The following is an 18,022-nucleotide window of genomic DNA, read 5'->3' on the forward strand; positions in this document are numbered from 1 at the left end:
CCACGTGGAGCAAAGGAAAATGAAGAACACCAAGGTCAAACGACAACTAAGAGCCCAAGAGACAGAAAGGGCCACATGAACCAGAGACCTACATCATCCTGAGACCAGAAGAACTAGTTGGTGCCCGGCCACAATCGATGACTGCCCTGTCAGGGAGCACAACAGAGAACTCCTGAGGGAACAGGAGATCAGTGGGATGCAGACCCCAAATTCTCATAAAAAGACCATACTTAATGGTCTGACTGCGACTAGAGGACTCCCGGTGGCAATGCTCCCCAGATCTTCTGTTGGCAGAGGACAGGAACCATCCCCGAAGACAACTCATCAAACATGAAAGGGACTGGTCAGCGGGAGGGAGAGAGATGCTGATGAAGAGTGAGCTAATTAAATCAGGTGGACACTTGAGAGTGTGTTGGCAACTCTTGACTGGAGGGGGGATGGGAAGATAGAGAGAGAGGGAAGCTGGCAAAATTTTCACGAAACGAGAGACTGAAAGGGCTGACTCGATAGGGGGAGAGCAAGCGGGAGAAGGGAGTAAGATGTATGTAAACTTACATGTGACAGACTGATTGGATTTGTAAATGTTCACTTGAAGCTCAATAAAAGTTAATTAAAAAAAAAAATGACAATTTTAGCGTGGACACCTCACTAGAAAGTTTTGTAATACAGCAGACGGTGGGTCCTATCTAGGTTATTAACACGAGCATGCTGAAATTTCCCACCTATTTTTACTTTTGTTTACATTTTATTTCTTTAGAGTTGTATATTTTTTGCTTTTCTCTCCTATTTATAATCATTCTACAATAATAAACCCAAAGATTTGTCACCTAAAACGTGTGGTAGCAATGGGGCAAAAATAAAATGTACATAAGAGGGCAATAACTACTAGGAATCTTTGCCAGCCACAGGTCAGAGATTATTGAACTAGAAGATGCTTTTTAAAAAGAGTGATACATTTTTCATTAAAGTTACCACTTTCATATTTCTGAGAGTGCCTCCCACGTTCTGATATCTTTGATTTTGATGAACAAATCCTCATCTGTAGTCTTCTGTGACTTTGGACATTTTTCAGAAACCTGTGCTCTTGAAGAAGCTCTTCTATCCTCGTTAGTGTTCAGTAGCTTTTCTCTGGCTCTTCTCTGGTCTTTTCCTGGTGTCTTAGGCTAGGTTCTCTAGAGGAGCAAAACCAGTGAAGCATATACGTATAAATATATAGAGAGAGATTTCAAGGAGATGGCTCACACAGTTGTGGAGGCTGGCAAGTTCCAAATCAGTGGGTCAGGCATTAGGCTGGAGGCTTCTCCTGACTCACGTGGTTGCAGGGGCTGATGAGCCCTGACAGATCCCCAAATCTGCAGGTCAGCCAGTAGGCTACTGGCTCACATCCCAAGAACTGGAGGTCAGAGGATTCAGGATCAAGAGAGGGCGAGCTTTGCCAAGATGTTCATATATATATTGAATGCAGGCCACACCCCCAAGGAGATTCCCTTTTCAACTGATACGCTGCTCACATCAGGTCACAAAATGGAGGATGATTATGTAATACCTGCCAAACCACTGGGAATCATGGCCTAGCCAATTTGACACATAACCTTAATCATCACAGTTGGTGGTTGGGTTGTACCTTGAATAGACTTAATCCATCTTCCTGCCTCAACCCAAATGGATTTGCGCCTTCTCTTGCTGTGTGTGCTGGTTCTCAACTGGAGGGCATGCGTCAGAATCGTCTCTGAAACTATTGAAAATGTAGATGTTTCAGCTCCACCCTAGGCCTGTTAATCAAACTCCTCAGGAGTAAGGCCTGAGCATGTGTAAGTTTTTAAAGTGCTTCAGTTGACTGCATTCCCTGTTCGAAAATCCTTGGCTGAGTGAAAAACTTACACAACTATTGGATGTATAAGTGAAGTCTTCAGTAGCATAAATTAAATTTCTGGCTCCGAGCAAAGGCTTATGAGAGGGCTTCTCTCTGGTATATGTTTCAGATGCTCCCACACACTTTTGTGTCCCTGTTAGTTGTCCCCTGCTTTGGGGTAAAGTCTTTTTGTCTTCCTAGGCGCTCTTATTTTGAGAATAACTGAAATGATCTCTCTGACTCATAGTTATGATGGCAAGACAGTTTCTTATTCTCAGCAGACAATAATATCATTGAAAACTTCACTAGGCAGTTTTTCTCACCTTTTGTTTCTATTTTAGGCAGAAATGGACCTTAAGAGACTGAGAGACCCATTACAAGTACATCTGCCCCTCCGACAAATTGGTGAAAAAGACTGATCTGCAGAGAGTCCTGGAATCCCGGCAGAAAGAACACCTGTTTATAACTCTTGCCTTTGTAATTAAAGCATTGCAGGTGGAAGCTGGGCGCTATGTGTGGGTGGAGGGTTTTTACTTTTAATTAAAAAACAAAAACAAAAGGAATTTAGGGGAAAAAGGAATTCTAAAATCTGAGGATCAGGCATTGTGGGATGTCAGTCTCAAAGGGCTTAGTGAATATTGTCTTAAGCATCTCAGTTTCTGGATGAAAATGATGCCGTTACATCGTTGAGAGATTCACGAAGAGACAACGATGCTGGGGTGTTCGTTTCTTGCATCTTCTTTGCAGGGTCAGCAACACAGTAACACACCAGCACCCCACTCAGCTCTAGTTTTTTCTTAATTTAACTTTTCTTATTTTTGACACAGGAGTAAATAAATACACCAGAAAGGGAAATCCTCAAGATAAGTGGGTGGCCAACAGGGTCTGAGCCCGTATCATTAGCACTGATTTTAGATTGGACCCAGTCTCTGCAAAGTTACCAGGAATCTCTCCCTCCTGCACCCCTTTGCTGACCACCTATGCCTGTTGATTACACTAATTTTACCCGTATGATAATTGGAACCGATTTATGACTGATAATTGACACTTTGGATTATCCCTTAATACCTTCTTAAATGTCTGTATATCCCAGTGCTCTGGGTCAGTATCTAGAAATCATTGGCAACACTGCATGAGGTTGTTTGGTTTTGTTTTGTTTTTTACTAATGAGTCTCTAAGAGGAGGAGGAATTTCCCTCCTTTATTTACCTATCCTGTTGAAATCCCCCCTGCCCTCCGTAAGTCTCAAGTCAGAGGGGGAGTGTTCAGCTGTATTACCAAATCAAGACAATCTAAGGTTTACAAATTGGCTAAAATCATGGCTCTGTAACCATTTCAGAACCAGAGTAGTCTCACTGCTGTTAATCTGCCTGTGTGATGGCATTCCAGGCCACCCAGATGGCACTGCCTTGTCTGGAGGCTTCGTTAATCCCGAAGGACACACACTTCCACCTCAGTTTGTGAGCCCTCCCACCTCCACCACTTCAGTAGTTTTAAATCAAGTGTGTGGATCTCAAAGGGTGCAATTTATCTTTATACAGGAATACATTTCTATGGCTCCTTCAGCCTTACCCTTTCCACCCTATTTTTTCTTATCTTAAATTGAGAGAAAGAAGAATTACTCTTATACTCTTTCGGAATGTTTTCTACCATATGTCCAGATGATATCTGCATCTGAAGAGTCAAAGGGGTCTGTGTCTGGTATCCTGTTTAACTGCAGCGGGGCAGGACGGAGAGGGAGATGGGGCTTGCCACACAGGCTTTCTTCTTGCACGTGATTCATCCCTCCTCCTGGCAAGGCTTTTCTTTCTCTTTTTCTTCCACCTTTGGGATTATTGTGTATGAAAAGAAAAACTTTAAATAACAAACCCAGACTCCAGGTGCCTTGCAGAGGTTGAAGGCCAGCAAGGATTGCTGCTGCCCCTGCCCCCACCCCCCTCCGGCATGACGGAGTGAAAGGAAGCATGGCTCCCCTTCCGCTCTTCTCCCACTTCCTTCCTCCGCCCACCCCCACTCTTCTGCCCCTTCCCTCTTTTTTTTTTTAAGTTGTGGGAATTATTTTTAAACCCCTTATCCTGTTTGTGCAGGGTTTTTCAGAAGGAACAGCACAGTGCAGTAAGCAAATCCTTTCAGGGTGTGTGGGAGGCGAGGGAGGGAGAATGTGAAGAAAAGTCCTTTAAACAAATAGCAAAATACTGAACACGTGTAAAATCCTGTATCATTTATGAAATATGTATAAAAAGCAATGTACCTTCTGGAACAATAAATACTAAATTTTTGAACAAAAGCATCTCATTCTTTAAAACTAACAAAAAGGTATTTTTCTGTGGTTCGAGGAGGGAAGCTTTTTACTTCTAAATGCATCTTTATAAATACCACTGTCAATTTAAGCTTTGTTCCTAAGAGCCTGTTTTTCAAAACAGGGATCTTATTAATTCTTCCTGAACCTAAGATGCTCAGTAGTTCCCCAGTTTTCCGGAATCACTGAGAGCTGAATGACCTAAACAACCACCTGTGAAGTCAGGGGCAGCACTGGGACTAATATCTCATCTCCAGATTGTCGGGGAAATGCTCCTCTCTATCGGAGTTCCTTGCTTGCCCAGCTGTGGTCTCCCAGGCTCCAGAGAGCTATTCAAGGATGGACCAAGATGAAATATTCGTTATTTTAAGAGTTTGTAGAAAATTTATACTAATCTTCAAACATGAAAGTACCGCATGGTGCCGAAATTGGTAAGGGTATATCAAAAAGCATATATGAAATGTCTGGTTTCATTTAGTTCGGTATGAGGTGATATGCCCAGAGCCTCCACAGCTGTGGCCCTTCCTCCTGGCCACCTGCACCATCTGAGCACAGACAACCCTGAGACACTCGTGAGGTGTAAGAAGGTAAGCCATTGTTTCCATCCAGCAATAATATCTACATATTCCATTACATTCCACTAGGCCTTGCAGGGGACTTTTTAAAAAAAGGAAAAGCATGATTCCTGCCTCTAAGGAGCTTGCAATTTAAAGTTAAAGCATGGTGAATTTTCACTAGTTCTCGTCAGGTGTCGTTGGGTCGGTTCTGACTCATCAAGACCGTATATACAAAAGAAGAAAACTCTGCCCAGACCTGCGCCATCCTCAGTTGTTTCTGTGTTTGAGCCCACAGTTGCAGCCATCGTGTCAGTCCATCTCATTGAGGGTCTTCCTCTTTTTCACTGTCACCCTGCTTTATCAAGCTTGGTGTCCTCTGGGGACTGAGCCCTCCTGGTAACATGTCCAAAGTATATGAGACGTAGTGTTCCCATCCTTGCTTCTAAGGAGCATTCTGGCTGTACTTTTTCCAAGGCAGATTTGTTCATTCTTCTGGGGGTCCGTGGTACAGTCAGTATTCTTCGCCAACACCATAATTCAAAGGCGTAAATTTTTCTTTGGTCTTCTTAGTCATTGTCCAGCTTCCGCATGCATATGAGATGATGGATACCATAGCTTGGGTCAGGCATACCTTAGGCCTCAAAATGATATCTTTGCTTTTTAACCCTTTAAAGAGAACTTTTGCAGAAGATGTGTCCAATGCAGTATGTCATTTGATTTCTTGACTGCTGCCTCCATGGGTGTTGCTTGTCCATTCAAATAATATGAAATCCTTGACAATTTCTGTATTTTCTCCATTTATCATAATGCCGCTTATTGGTCCAGTTGGGAAGATTTTTATTCTCTTTACGTTCAGGTGCAGTCCATACTGAAGGCTGTAGACTTTGATCTTCATCAGTAAGTGCTTCAAGTCCTCTTTGCTTTCAGCAAGCAAGGTTGTGTTATCTGTATGTGGCAGGTTCTTAATGAGTCCTCCTCCAGTCCTGATGCCACATTCTTCATATAGTCCAGCTTTCCAGATTATTTGCTCAGAATAAGATTGAATAAATGTGGGCTGGGGACCATGGTCTCGGAGGACATCTCAATCAATTGGCATAACATAGTTCATAAAGAAAATGTTCTACATCCTACTTTGGTAAGTAGTGTCTGGGGTCTTTTTAAGCGGCTGCTTATGAATGGCCATCTAAGATATGTCTATTGGTCCCATCCCATTCAGAGCAAAGGAAAATGAAGAAAACCAAAAACACGAGGAAAGTATTAGTCCACGCTGCAGAGATTGCAGCTAACGGGCCACGTGAACCACGGCTTCCACCAGCCTAAGCCTAGAAGAACTAGATGGTGCCCAGCTACCACCAACAACCACTCTGACAGGGATCATAATATGACGGATCATAATAGAGGTCCCAGACAGAGTAGGGAAGAATGTAGAACAAATTTCAAATTCACAAAAAAGGCCAGACTTAATGGTCTGACAGAGACTGGAGGAATCTCTGAGACTCTGGCCCCCAGGCTTCTTTCTAACTCAGAACTGAAGCCACTCCCAAAGTTCACCTTTCAGCTAAATAAAAAAAAAAAAAAAGAATAGACAGGCCTATAAAACAATAACATACGAGAGGAATGTGCTTCTTAGCTCAATCAAGTGTACGAGACCAAATGGGCAACACCTGCCAAAAAGCAAAGACAAAAAGGCAGGAAGGAAGGGACAGGAAAACTGGACAAATAGAAACAGGGAAACTGGGGTGGAAAGGGGAAGAGTGCTGACACATTGTACAGAGAGCAACCAGTGTCAGAAACGATTTTTGTAACTGTTGAATGAGAAACCAATTTGCTCTGTAAACTTTTACCTAAAGCACAATAAAATAAATAAAAAGATTTTTAAAAAAAAAAGATTGAGTAAGTATGATGAAAGGATATAATCCTGACACACACTTTTCCTGATTTTAAACCACGTTCTGTTCGAAAGACTGTTGGTCTAGGTACAGGTTCCTCCTGAGCACAATTAAGTGTTCTGGAATTCCCATTCTTGCAAAGTTATCCATAATTTGTTATGATCCACACCATCGAATGCCTTTGCATAGTCAATAAAACACAGGTGAACATCTTTCTGTATTCTCTACCTTCAGCCAGGATCCATCTGACATCAGCAGTGATATCCCTGGTTCCACGTCCTCTTTGAATCGGCTTGAGTTTCTTGCTGTTTCCCTGCTGTGTACTGCTGCAGCCGTTTTGAAGGATCTTCAGCAAAATTTTACTTGAATTTTCATTAGAGATAGTGTTAAACCCGTTACTGAGTGAGGCTAGTGCGGTTTTGTTGTGTAACTCAAGTTTTCTCTAGTTTTTTTTTTTTTTTTAATAAACTTTATTTTTTAGAACACTTTTAGGTTTACGGAAACAGTGTGCAGGTAGTACAGAGTTCCTATAGCTCCCTCTGCCATGCACAGTATTTCTGTTAACGCCTAACATTCCGATGGTACACGCATTACAGCTGGTGAACAAGTACCAGGGCATTATTACTAGAGGAGCCCTGGTGGGGAGGTGGTAAACGCTCATCTGCTAAATGAAAGGTCAGTGGTTTGAACCCCCCAGCCGCTCAGCAGGAGAAAGATGTGACAATCTGCTTCAATTAAGATTTACTGCCTTCAAAATCCTCTGGGGCAGTACTACTCTGTCCTATAGGGTCGCTGTCATTATGAATTGGAATCGGCTTGATGGCCACGGGTTTGTTTTTCATTATTAACTAAATGAAATGCTGGTGCTATGGCTGCTAACCAAAAGGTCAGCAGTTCAAATCCACCAGGCCCTCCTTGGAAACTCTATGGGGCAGTTCTACACTGTCCTATAGGATCACTATGAGTCGAAATTGACTCGACGGCAGTGGGTTTGGTTTGTTTTTTTGTAAAGTCCATAGTTTACATTAGGGCTCACTCTTTGTGCTTTACCGTTCTATACCCAAACCCAGTCCCAGTGCTATAGGCTTTGACAAATCCATAACGTCATGTGTTCACCATTACAGTATCATACAGAATAGTTTTACTGCCCTAAAAATGCCCTGTGCTCCACTTACTTATCCCTTCCCCTCCCTCTGGCCTACCTAGCAACCACTGGTCTTGTCGTTCTCCCTATAGTTTTGCCTTTTCCAGAATGTCATGTATTTGGAATCCTAGATTTTTAAGACTGGAAAAAGTAAAAGGGTTCTCAAGGTATCATTCCTGGTCCAGCCAGCGTAGCATCTCCTGGGACCTGTTAGAAATGCAAGTTCTCTGGTCCCTACTGAATCAGAAATTGGAAGTTGGGCCAGCAGTCTGTTTTAACAAGCTCTCTTGTGATTCTGACTAGAACCACTGATCTAGTGAAAACATTCCTGTACAGGAAAGGACAGGGAGGCACAGAAAGGGTGTCTATGTTCACGCAACTCAACTGTAAATCCTACGATCAAACAATCAGACTGAGGGACTGGAGGACTGGGGAGCATGGTGAAGATGGCAAGCTGAAGGAAACATGTAATCAGAGATCATGTCACACGCTCCTATCGTACCTTGCTTGTCAAGGTGTCATGTTAAGCACATAAAATTGCAAAAACAGCTGTCATTGAGTAACTCACGGCAACTCTATTTTCCCTGGGTGATCTCATCTGCTCCCTATCTAAATTATCGCTTACATGTTGGTAGCTCTCAAATTGTTACTCTAGCTCAGATGTCTCCAGACCAGCAGGCTGGGTTATCCACCTCCTCACTGATGTATTTCCAGCATCACTCCCTGTCCGTTAAATCCCTCTAGTGTCACCGGGGTAAGTTTGTTTTTAAATTCTAACAGCACATACTTTTTAAAATTAGAAAATACGGACAAGAGTTTACATGAAATACGAGATGAGGAGGACGCTAAAAGACACCACAAAGAAGCAACCAGCCAAATCCAGAATGGGGGGCGTTCTATAGGACCAATGACTAGGCTTCTTCAACAAATGGCATGTGAGGAAAAAGAGAGGGGGTGCCCTATTGACTAAAAGAAGCTTAAGAAACACAACCAAATTCAATGTATGTATCTTGTTTGAATCCTGACATCTTTTAAACTATTGGGGAAATTTAAATATGGACTGGATATTAAATGATACCATGGAATTATTATTTTCATAGCTGTAATAATGGCATTGTGATTACATAAAAAAGGAAGGCCCTATGTTAGAAATGCATACTAGCGTATAAATGAGATTGACAATACGTCAGTAATTACTGAAGCAAAACATTCATTAGCATTCTCTTACTTTTGTATATATTTGAAGTTCTTTATCATAAAAAGTTAAAATGAATAGGGGGTAGGCCAACTAAGAAGGGAAAAACAGGAATAAGGAAAAAAAAAAATCCTACCAGCCTGGGAATGCTTGTTTATAGAACCAAAGGACTATCTGGTAAAAGTCCTTGACTCCCAGCAATCAATCCTGGCAGCAGACCTGGGTTTATCTCATGCACACGTCCTCTGCCTCTCTGTGATACACATGAAGCTCTCAGAAGGCTTCTTGAGAACAGGAAATCGTGGTGGTCGTTTCTTCTGTTCAGAACACTGGCTCTTAACAGCACAATCCCTGCAATGAGGCAGCTCACCAGTCCCAGAGTCATCTGTTGCTGTCACAGGATAATAAGCTAATGGTCAGCTGTGTTCCACTGTAGCAGTGATAAAAGAGCTAAATACCATTTTAGAGAAACGGTAACCCCTTGCTAGCCTATAAACTCTGTGCATGCAGTGACCATTTTTACCTTATGCACTATCAAAAACCAGGGACTAGTATGGCACCTGCCCCCAATGAGCACCAATATTTGTTCAATTTTGGCATAGTGGTTAGGTGCTATGTCTGCTAACCAAAAGGCTGGCAGTTTGAATTCACCAGGTGCTCCTTGGAAACTCTATGAGGCAGTTCTACTCTGACCCATAGGGTCTCTATGAGTTGGAATCAACTCGATGGCAATGGGCTTGGTTTGGTTTGTTTTTATTTGTTTAATTGTACTGAAACCCTTGGTGGGGGCACAATAATTTGAATGCTAAGACATTATAAAGGAACCCTGGTGGTGTAATGGTTAAGAGCTCAGCTGCTCACCAAAAGGTTGGTGGTTCAAATCCACAAGCCACTCCTTGGACACCCTATGGGGCAGTTCTACTCTGTCCTATAGGGTCACTATGAGTCAGAACCAACTCGACGGCACCTAACAAGACATTATAAAGACAAGTTTAAGAACTACTTCCCATAGACCGTATTCCTTTTCCAGTCACTAGAAATTTGATTAGGAAAAGTCACACAGATGTGAGAAAGTGCAAGAATAATAGAAGCCAAGCATCAGTCTTGTAAGATCGTGGAAGGGAAATTTGGGTTTCATTCAGATCCTTGTTTAATACAGTATTGGGGGTGGGAGAGCCTTTCCCTACCCTTGTTTTTATCTTTTCCTGCCCTTCATTTTATCCTTCCCATTCACATTATTTTCAATATTAACCAGTTGCCATAAAGTCAGTTCCAACTCATGGCAACCTCATATGTGTCAGAGTAGAACCATGCTCCACAGGGTTTCCCATGGCTGAGTTTTCAGAATTAGGTTGCCAGGTCTCTCTTCTGAGGCACCTCTGGGTGGACTCAAATCTGCAACCTTTTAGTTAGCAACAGAGGGCATTAACCATTTGTACCACTCAGGGACATCTTCAGTACTACCCGTTGCTGTCAATTCTGACTCATAGTGACCCTATAGGACAGAGTAGAACTGCCCCAAAGGATTTCCAAGGCTGTAAATCTGTATGGGAGCAGACTGACATATCTTCCTCCCAAGGCGCAGCTGGTGGGTTCGAACTGCCAACCTTTGGTTAGCAGCTGAGTGCTTAACCACTTCAGCTATCAGGTTCCTTTGGTATTAGCACTTGTTAAGTCTCAGGAGTCCATGGCATCTAAAATGTCAGGGAACTCGCGAACTCCAAACCTGTACTCACTAAGGCCATGTCTGGCGACACACAACATTTTCCCCCTTTTGTCTAAAAGTGAAACTCCAGTAAGCTATGTCATTTACTTTTCGGTGTGTGGTTAATTTAATGAGTAGTTCCAAATTTTAAGCCCCTACCCCTATCTTCTATGGGGCAGCTCCACTCTGTCTTGTAGGGTTGCTATGAGTTAGAATCAACTCAATGGCAATGGGTTTGCTAAGATGCCCTGGTGGCACAGCAGTTAAGCACTCAGCAGCTAACCACAAGGACGGTGGTTCAAACCTACCAGCCCCCTCAGCTGGAGAAAGATGTGGTAGCCTGCTTCTGTAAAAATTAATCCATTGCCATTGAGTCGATTCTGACGCATAGTGACCCTAAAGGGCAAAACAGAATTGCCCCATAGGTCTTCCAAGACTGTAATCTTTATGGAAGCAGACTATAAAGATTTTCTGTTGTTAGATGCCGTCAAGTCAGTTCCAAATCATAGTGACCATGTGTACATCTGAACGAAACACTGCCCAGTCCTGCACCGTCCTCACAATCGTTGCTATGTTTGAGCCCACTGTTGCAGCCACTGTGTCAATCCATCTCATTGAGGGTCTCCCTCTTTTCCAATGACCCTCTGCTTAACCAAGTATAATGTCCTTCCCCAGGGACTGGTCCTTCCTGATAACATGTCCAAAGTACTGTAAAGATTCCAAACACCAAACCCATTGCCATCGAATCAATCCCATCTCATAGAGACCCTATAGGACAGAGTAGAACTGCCCCATAGGGTTTCCAAGGAGCAGCTGGTGGATTCAAACTGCCAACATTTTGGTTAGCAGCCGAACTGCTTAACCACGGCAACACCAGGGCTCCCTGTAAAGATTAAAAAAAAAAAAACCAAACCCAGCCTTGGAAATCCTACAGGGCAGCTCTACTCTGTCCGACAGGGTCGCTATTAGATGACACACAACAAAAACAAGCCCTATCTTAGTGCAAGGAGTAGTGAAATAACAGTAAACCATTTAAAGAAGAGCCCATTAATATATACCCGATGCCATCAAGTCGATTCCAACTCATAGCGACCCTATAGGACAGAGTAGAACTGGCCCATAGGGTTTCCAAGGTGCACCTGGTGGATTTGAACTGCCGCCTTTTGGTTAGCAGCTGCAGCACTCAGCCGCTATGACACCAGGGTTCCCTTAGGGAAGAAAGGCACTAAAAAACCCAAGATATTACTGCTCGAACTGGTGCAAACACAGATTAAGTCCTGTTTCTTTCGGAAGTTTTGAGACCAAAAGACCATAACAAAACAGACTTAAGAGCTTGCTTCGAGAGAATGTCACCCCCATTCCACACCTATCCTTACTCTGTGTGTGTGTGTGTGTGTGTGCGCTATTATAAACTCCTTGTCATCTGACAAGACTTTTCCTAATCACCATTTCCAACATTTGGCTCTATCCCATTTTCACTGAGTACACAATGCTAAGGCTGCCCGCACCATGAAATCAACTCCTAGAAGAAATCACAAAACAAGATTTTGTCTTGAGGGGATGTCCCTCATTTAGAATTCCCTTTTGGATAAGATACTGGGGCTATCATTGCAAGGAATTCCTGAGAGAAAACAATAGGAGGATGAGGGATGGTGAGTTTTTTCCTCAAGAAAAGTATTAATAAAATAGCCCTGCTGACAGCATAAAGCAGTATGTTTATGTGGGGTCAAGGCCAGAGCAATGGACACTGTATCCCACTTATCCTCTTCCTCTGATAAAGCCCCTACCAGTAATGATAAAGTCTTTCTTAAGAAACTAACCAAAAAAAAAAAAAAGCCAATCCCATTGCCATTCAGTTGATTCCGACTCACAGCAACCCTATAGGACAGAGGAGAACTGCCCCATAGAGTTTCGAAGGAGCAGCTGGTAGATTCGAACTGCAGACCTTTTGGTTAGCAGCCAAGCTCTTAACCACTGGGCCACGGGGGGCCTAAGAAAAAGTGCTTGGGAAAAAAAAAAAGGAAAGGACAAAGGAAAAGTGGTGCTAAGAGGATTTTCCAGTCTGTTGCTGTTGGCTGACCAGGGGGATGCCACAGTTCCTGCTTCTCACCTGCCTTTCCATCATGATCACATCAGCAGTACCAATGGGTGAGTCTTGCATAAAGTACTTGGCGCAATGCACTTTTTGTTCTTGGAATTTGGTTTTATGCCAGATTCCAGTACCTTAAATACTGGTTGTAGAATAATATAAGAGAAATCCCTGATAACCTAAGGTGTGTTTTCTCAGAGTTTCTGTTAAAAGTTCCATTTAGCCTCTAGTCTGGGCACCTAAAATTTCCATAGATGTGCCATATCCAGTAGGTTAGTATTACTTGGAGTACTTGTAAAAGGAATTCTAACCCCCTTTATATCCCAGGCACTTCTACAGCTCCAACTTTAAGAACCAAAAAAAAAAAAATTTTTTTTTTAATTTTTAGGGTTTAGGATAGTTTCTTCTTGAATGACTCAAGGGACTCTGTTCCCATAAAAGGCCCAGATCTGGATAAACCAAACCTCTTAGTCTTGACATCTGAAAACATGACCTTCTGCACAGACGGAGTGAACTTAAACTGTCTCAGTCCTCAGGCTTGATGCAAAACTGACCAATAAGCCAAAAAAACAAAGTTTCAATCCCAGTTACTAACAAATTTCTCTGTTTTTCAATAAAATTCAAGTACTAACTAGAAAAGAGGGTGGAGTGGGGGTGAGAGGAAGAGAAACTTCCTTCCAGGCACGTTTAGTAGCTCAGTGTTTCACTCACCCTGATTTGTTTCTTCAGAGTGGCTTGGGCTTTGCTCCGGCACCTTTAAAAATTGACGTTAAAAATAAGCTTGAGAGCCTAAGGAGACGTGAAAACTAAGTGCAATGTGGGATCCTAGATGGGACCCTGCAACAGAGAAAGACAGAAGGTAAAAACTAAGGAAATCTGAATAAAGTATGGACTTTAATTAACACTAATGTATTCATACTGGTCCATCGATAGGACATACTAAACTATAATGTTAATAGAAAAAACTAGGTGCTGGGTATAAGGGAATTCTCTGTATCTCCTCGATTTTTTTTGTAAATCTAAAACCGCTCTGAAAAATAATGTTTATTTTAAAAAAGAAAAAGGCTTGAGCTAACTTTGATTAATCACCCAATATCTGCTGCCGATAACCAACCAGAAGTCACTGAGCCAAGAGTCTTCCCCCTCAACCTCCAGTCCCCTTTCTTCCCACTCTCTTCCCTTGCTTACTCTCCTCTAGAACCTCCTGGACCTCCCAGACCCCTCATTTTTTCAGTCTTTCTAGGATGTTTGGTTCAATGCCAGAAGCAAGATGAAAGGGGAGATGTCGGGTGGGCGCTTGTCTGGCGGAGGAGAAGCAGGTCGGGGGGCGGGAAGTGAGAAGGGGAGAAGAGGTGGGGCGGGGGGAGAGGAAGGGGAGGAGATGACGGGGGCTTCCGGGCGGAGCGCGACGCCCACAGCCGAGGAGGGGCCTCCAGGCCTGGTGGGTTGGGGGACAGCGCGCTGAGGGCGGTTCTGCAAACCGGGGACGGGAGGGGGGACCCTGAGGGCGGCTGGCAGGGACCGTCCTAGGAGACGGCCGGCCCAGGAGGTTTCTGGCAAGCCCGGACCCCTGACTCGAACTTGGGAAGGAACCCCCAGGGCTGTGCTTTTTGAAGCACCCCCATTCGAGGAGTTACCCATTGCCGTGGAGATGATTCCGACTCATGGAGACCCTCCGTGTAAGACAGAGTAGAACTGCCCATAGGGTTTCCAAGGAGCGACTGGTGGATTCGAACTGCCGACTTTTCGGTTAGCAGCCTGAGGTGTTAACCACTGCACCATCAGGGCTGCCCTTTGAGAATGCGGTGTGCGTGACGCCAAATTCAGGGCTCACACTGAGAGACTGAAAACAGGCTTTCAGATCAGTGGCCATCGTTAAAGGATTGAATTACTGTCTTAAAAGGGGGTGAGGGTGGGACGGGCATATTTAATATTAAAGAAGAAAATACTGAGCGTTTTTTAAAAGTAGTGTTTATTTTACGGAAGATAACTTTAGTTTATTTCGTTTTATGTATTTTATTTTTTAGAGGATAAATCTCTTCTACTTATGCCTTATCTCCCCAGCAACAGGAGAGCAAGTAAATTTTAACAGCCAGCCAAAGAAATGACAGTTAAATTTAAGGGAAAAACTTTCTAAATCAGGAAGTAGTTACTGAGGGAGGTTTAGGAATTGCTGCAAAAGTCGTTAACAGTTGAGTATCTAACCATTTCTCATAAAATTAGAGCCAGGGAGATGAACCAAATATTTCTATGAATTTATAATCACCTGTGAAATTGCCCTGCAAATCTTGCCACAACTGTGAAAGAGGATGAGGAGTTTTTCCCTTTTGAGAGGGGAGGGAGTACAAGGACATTTCTTCCCCTCAGGGGTTACCAAACTGTGGTCTAGGGCTCTGCTTGGCCCTCAAGAATGTTTTATAGAGGTAAGTGGGTTTCGCTGGCCAACTGCAACTCTGCAATGCCTTATTTTTGTGAATGCAATATCGTACTTACATCTTGTCCCAAACTTGTATTCTTGTTGGTACAGTTAGCCTTAGGCTCTACCTCCTCTGGAGCTCTGGTGGCACAGTGGTTAAGCAGTTCGGCTGCTATCCAAAAGGTTGGCAGTTCAAATCCACCAGCTACTCCTTGGAAACCCTATGGGGCAGTTAAACTTTGTCCTACTGGGATTTATGGGGTTGCTATGAGTCCAAATCAACTCCGTGGCAATGGTTTATACCTCCTCTACATGTGACTGCAGTTTAGACAGTAAACTTGAGTTGGAAAAGTAGACTGAGAAAATCTAAAATATTTTCCGGGCAATTCAGATTTTATGATCACAGTCTATCCACAGTTATTGTGCGGTGTTTGCTAATACTGAGTTCCCTACTCACAAAATATATCCACGCTAATGGGAACCCTCTGCCTACAAAAACAGAGCCTGTTAAATCAGCATCGCGTCATTCAGAAGATAGTACTCTCTAGCCAGTGCTCTTTTTTGAATTTCTTGGTTTCACAGATTCTTCACAAAGACAATTTACCTAAATTAATTCAGTGTTTGCCTGAAGTTGAAGAAAGCGATGAGGATATTGGGGTGTTGCTGTCTTTAGTCATTAAAATGTTTTTGATGAGATATTTGTCCATGTAATTGATGCACTAAAAATCATGCTTGAGAAATTTTGCCATATTATAACTAGGATAGTGATGCCATGGTTAATTATGAATATGCAAATTTTGTGATATTTCCAATGAACTGGTGGAATATATACCAAATTCACTTTGAGAATATCTTTGGTAACTTGTTGCCACTGTATTGTATATTTCAAAGCAGCTGACATGTACCTGAGGCCTTTTCCTTTTCAGTGGAATGAGCTTTACAGATTCATTATCAAAGCAAAATTCGTAGTAACACAGAAGTCTATCTGTAATCTTCCTTACAAACGGCCATCCAAATACTCTTTTTTAATATTTCCAAAGATGGGGAGCTTACTGCTCTGTGATACAGATTCTTCCATTACCAGATGGCTGAACTGAAATATGCTTTCCCACAACAATTTGTTCTCATCCTTTTAACAGAACACCTAATTCTTTTTCTGTTCTGGATTTTTGAAGAATGGTACGTTGTCTTAGTTATCTAGTGCTGCTAGAACAGAAATACCACAAGTGCAAGGCTTTAATAAACAGAAATTTATTCTCACAGTTTAGGAGGCTAGAAGTCCGAATTCAGGGCACCAGCTCCAGGGGAAGGTTTTCTCTCTCTGTCGGCTCTGGGGGAAGGTCCTCGTCATCAATCTGCCCCTGGTCTGTGAGCTTCTCAGCACAGGAACCCCAGGTCCAAATGACATGCTCCGCTCCTGGCGCTTCTTGCTTGGTAGTAATGAGATCCCTCTCCTCTCTGTTCATTTCCCTCTTTTATATCTCGAAAGAGATTGATTGAGTCAAGATGCAGCCTAATTCTGTAGATTGTGTTCTGTCTTATTAACATAACTGCATCTAATCGTGCCTCATTAACATCATGGGGGTTATTATTTATAACACATAGGATAATCACATCAGATCACAAAATGGAGGGCAACCACACAGTACTGGGAATCATGGACTAGCCAAGTTGACACACATTTTTGGGGGACACAGTTCAATCCCTAACGTATGTATATTCATTAGTCTTCTCCAGAGAAGCTCTTTCTTAGTAAATAATATTTAGGCCCTCTTCTAAGTCTAGTCAACTTCCTCTGGACACCAAGCTTGTCAATTATTTTCATAAAATACAGCCTCCAGGTGTGAACACAATATTCTAAGGATGTGCAGAGCACAGAGCTCCGTGAGACTATAACCCTACCCTCCCTCGTTTTGAACAAATATACTTCTACCAAACCATCAGTCTGAATAAATAAATTTAGCCTAGTGCTAATACTAAACATCAAATAGTTCCTAAATAATTTTGTAAACGCATTTATGAAAGATGTTTAAGTGAACTTGAAGAATCTTTAGCAGCTGTTTTGGAGATTCTAGATAATTTCTTTCTTGAACTCCAAAAAAGCTAAAACGCAAGACCAAGGAGGTGGAGTGAGGCTGTTACCACTGGGACCTGAAGCGTCCCCAGTGCCTCCTGGGTGTCCTTTTCAGCCCTAGATCCTTGTTCCGCTTACATCAGTCTGAATGAGCCATGGAGGAACACTGATCACCAGCTGAATGAGTCTCAAGGTCCCCCCCTCTGTGACGACCACGTGGATGGGGAGTGGTACCGCTTCACGGGTATGGCAGGAGACGCCATGCCCACCTTCTGCATACCAGAAAACCACTGTGGAACCCATGCACCTGTCTGGCTCAACGGCAGCCACCCGCTGGAGGGTGATGGCATTGTGCAGCGGCAGGCCTGTGCCAGCTTCAATGGAAACTGCTGCCTCTGGAACACCACAGTGGAGGTCAAGGCTTGCCCTGGAGGCTACTATGTGTATCGTCTGACCAAGCCCAGTGTCTGCTTTCACGTCTACTGTGGTCGTGAGTACCTGTCCTGTGCTGTTTCTTCTCTCCCTGAGGCCACAGACTGGGTCAAAGGGAAAAGTATCATATGACATTCAGGTATTAGTAACAGTAGTATCTCAGCTCTGAACGACATTGGTTTAAAAGACAGATGCCCCTAGTTTGTAATTTCTGAAATTTGGTCTCAAATTTCTGAAAAATTCCCAAAGAAATTGAATGAGAAAGGAGCTATGACTTTGATCAGTTCTTATTTTTATCTTCTCTTCATTCCATTTGGCCAAATCAGAAAATTAAATGTCTATTTTATTTATCTGAATAGTGGATTCCCAAC

At 43.0% G+C, this 18,022-nt stretch overlaps 2 protein-coding genes across 4 annotated transcripts in view; both read left to right on the plus strand.

Moving 5' to 3' along the window:
- Positions 1-3,956, plus strand: part of MCU (mitochondrial calcium uniporter) — a 236,815-nt gene extending 232,859 nt beyond the window's left edge. For 2 of the 3 annotated variants that reach the window (XM_023547064.2, XM_064269705.1), the window contains exon 8: positions 2,194-3,956. In XM_023547064.2, the coding sequence (XP_023402832.1) occupies positions 2,194-2,271 (78 nt within the window). In that variant the 3' untranslated portion in view covers positions 2,272-3,956. The remainder of the gene's footprint in view (positions 1-2,193) is intronic. The other variant, XM_064269706.1, reaches the window with a different exon arrangement.
- Positions 3,957-12,060: 8,104 nt separating this feature from the next.
- The window catches only part of OIT3 (oncoprotein induced transcript 3), a 28,098-nt gene continuing 22,136 nt past the window's right edge, over positions 12,061-18,022 (plus strand). The window contains exons 1-2 of the mRNA XM_064269707.1: positions 12,061-12,788; positions 17,335-17,709. Coding sequence (XP_064125777.1) covers positions 12,728-12,788; positions 17,335-17,709 — 436 coding nt within the window. The 5' untranslated portion in view covers positions 12,061-12,727. The remainder of the gene's footprint in view (positions 12,789-17,334; positions 17,710-18,022) is intronic.

Source organism: Loxodonta africana, chromosome 16 (genome assembly GCF_030014295.1).
Source record: "Loxodonta africana isolate mLoxAfr1 chromosome 16, mLoxAfr1.hap2, whole genome shotgun sequence".
NCBI lineage: Eukaryota > Metazoa > Chordata > Mammalia > Proboscidea > Elephantidae > Loxodonta > Loxodonta africana.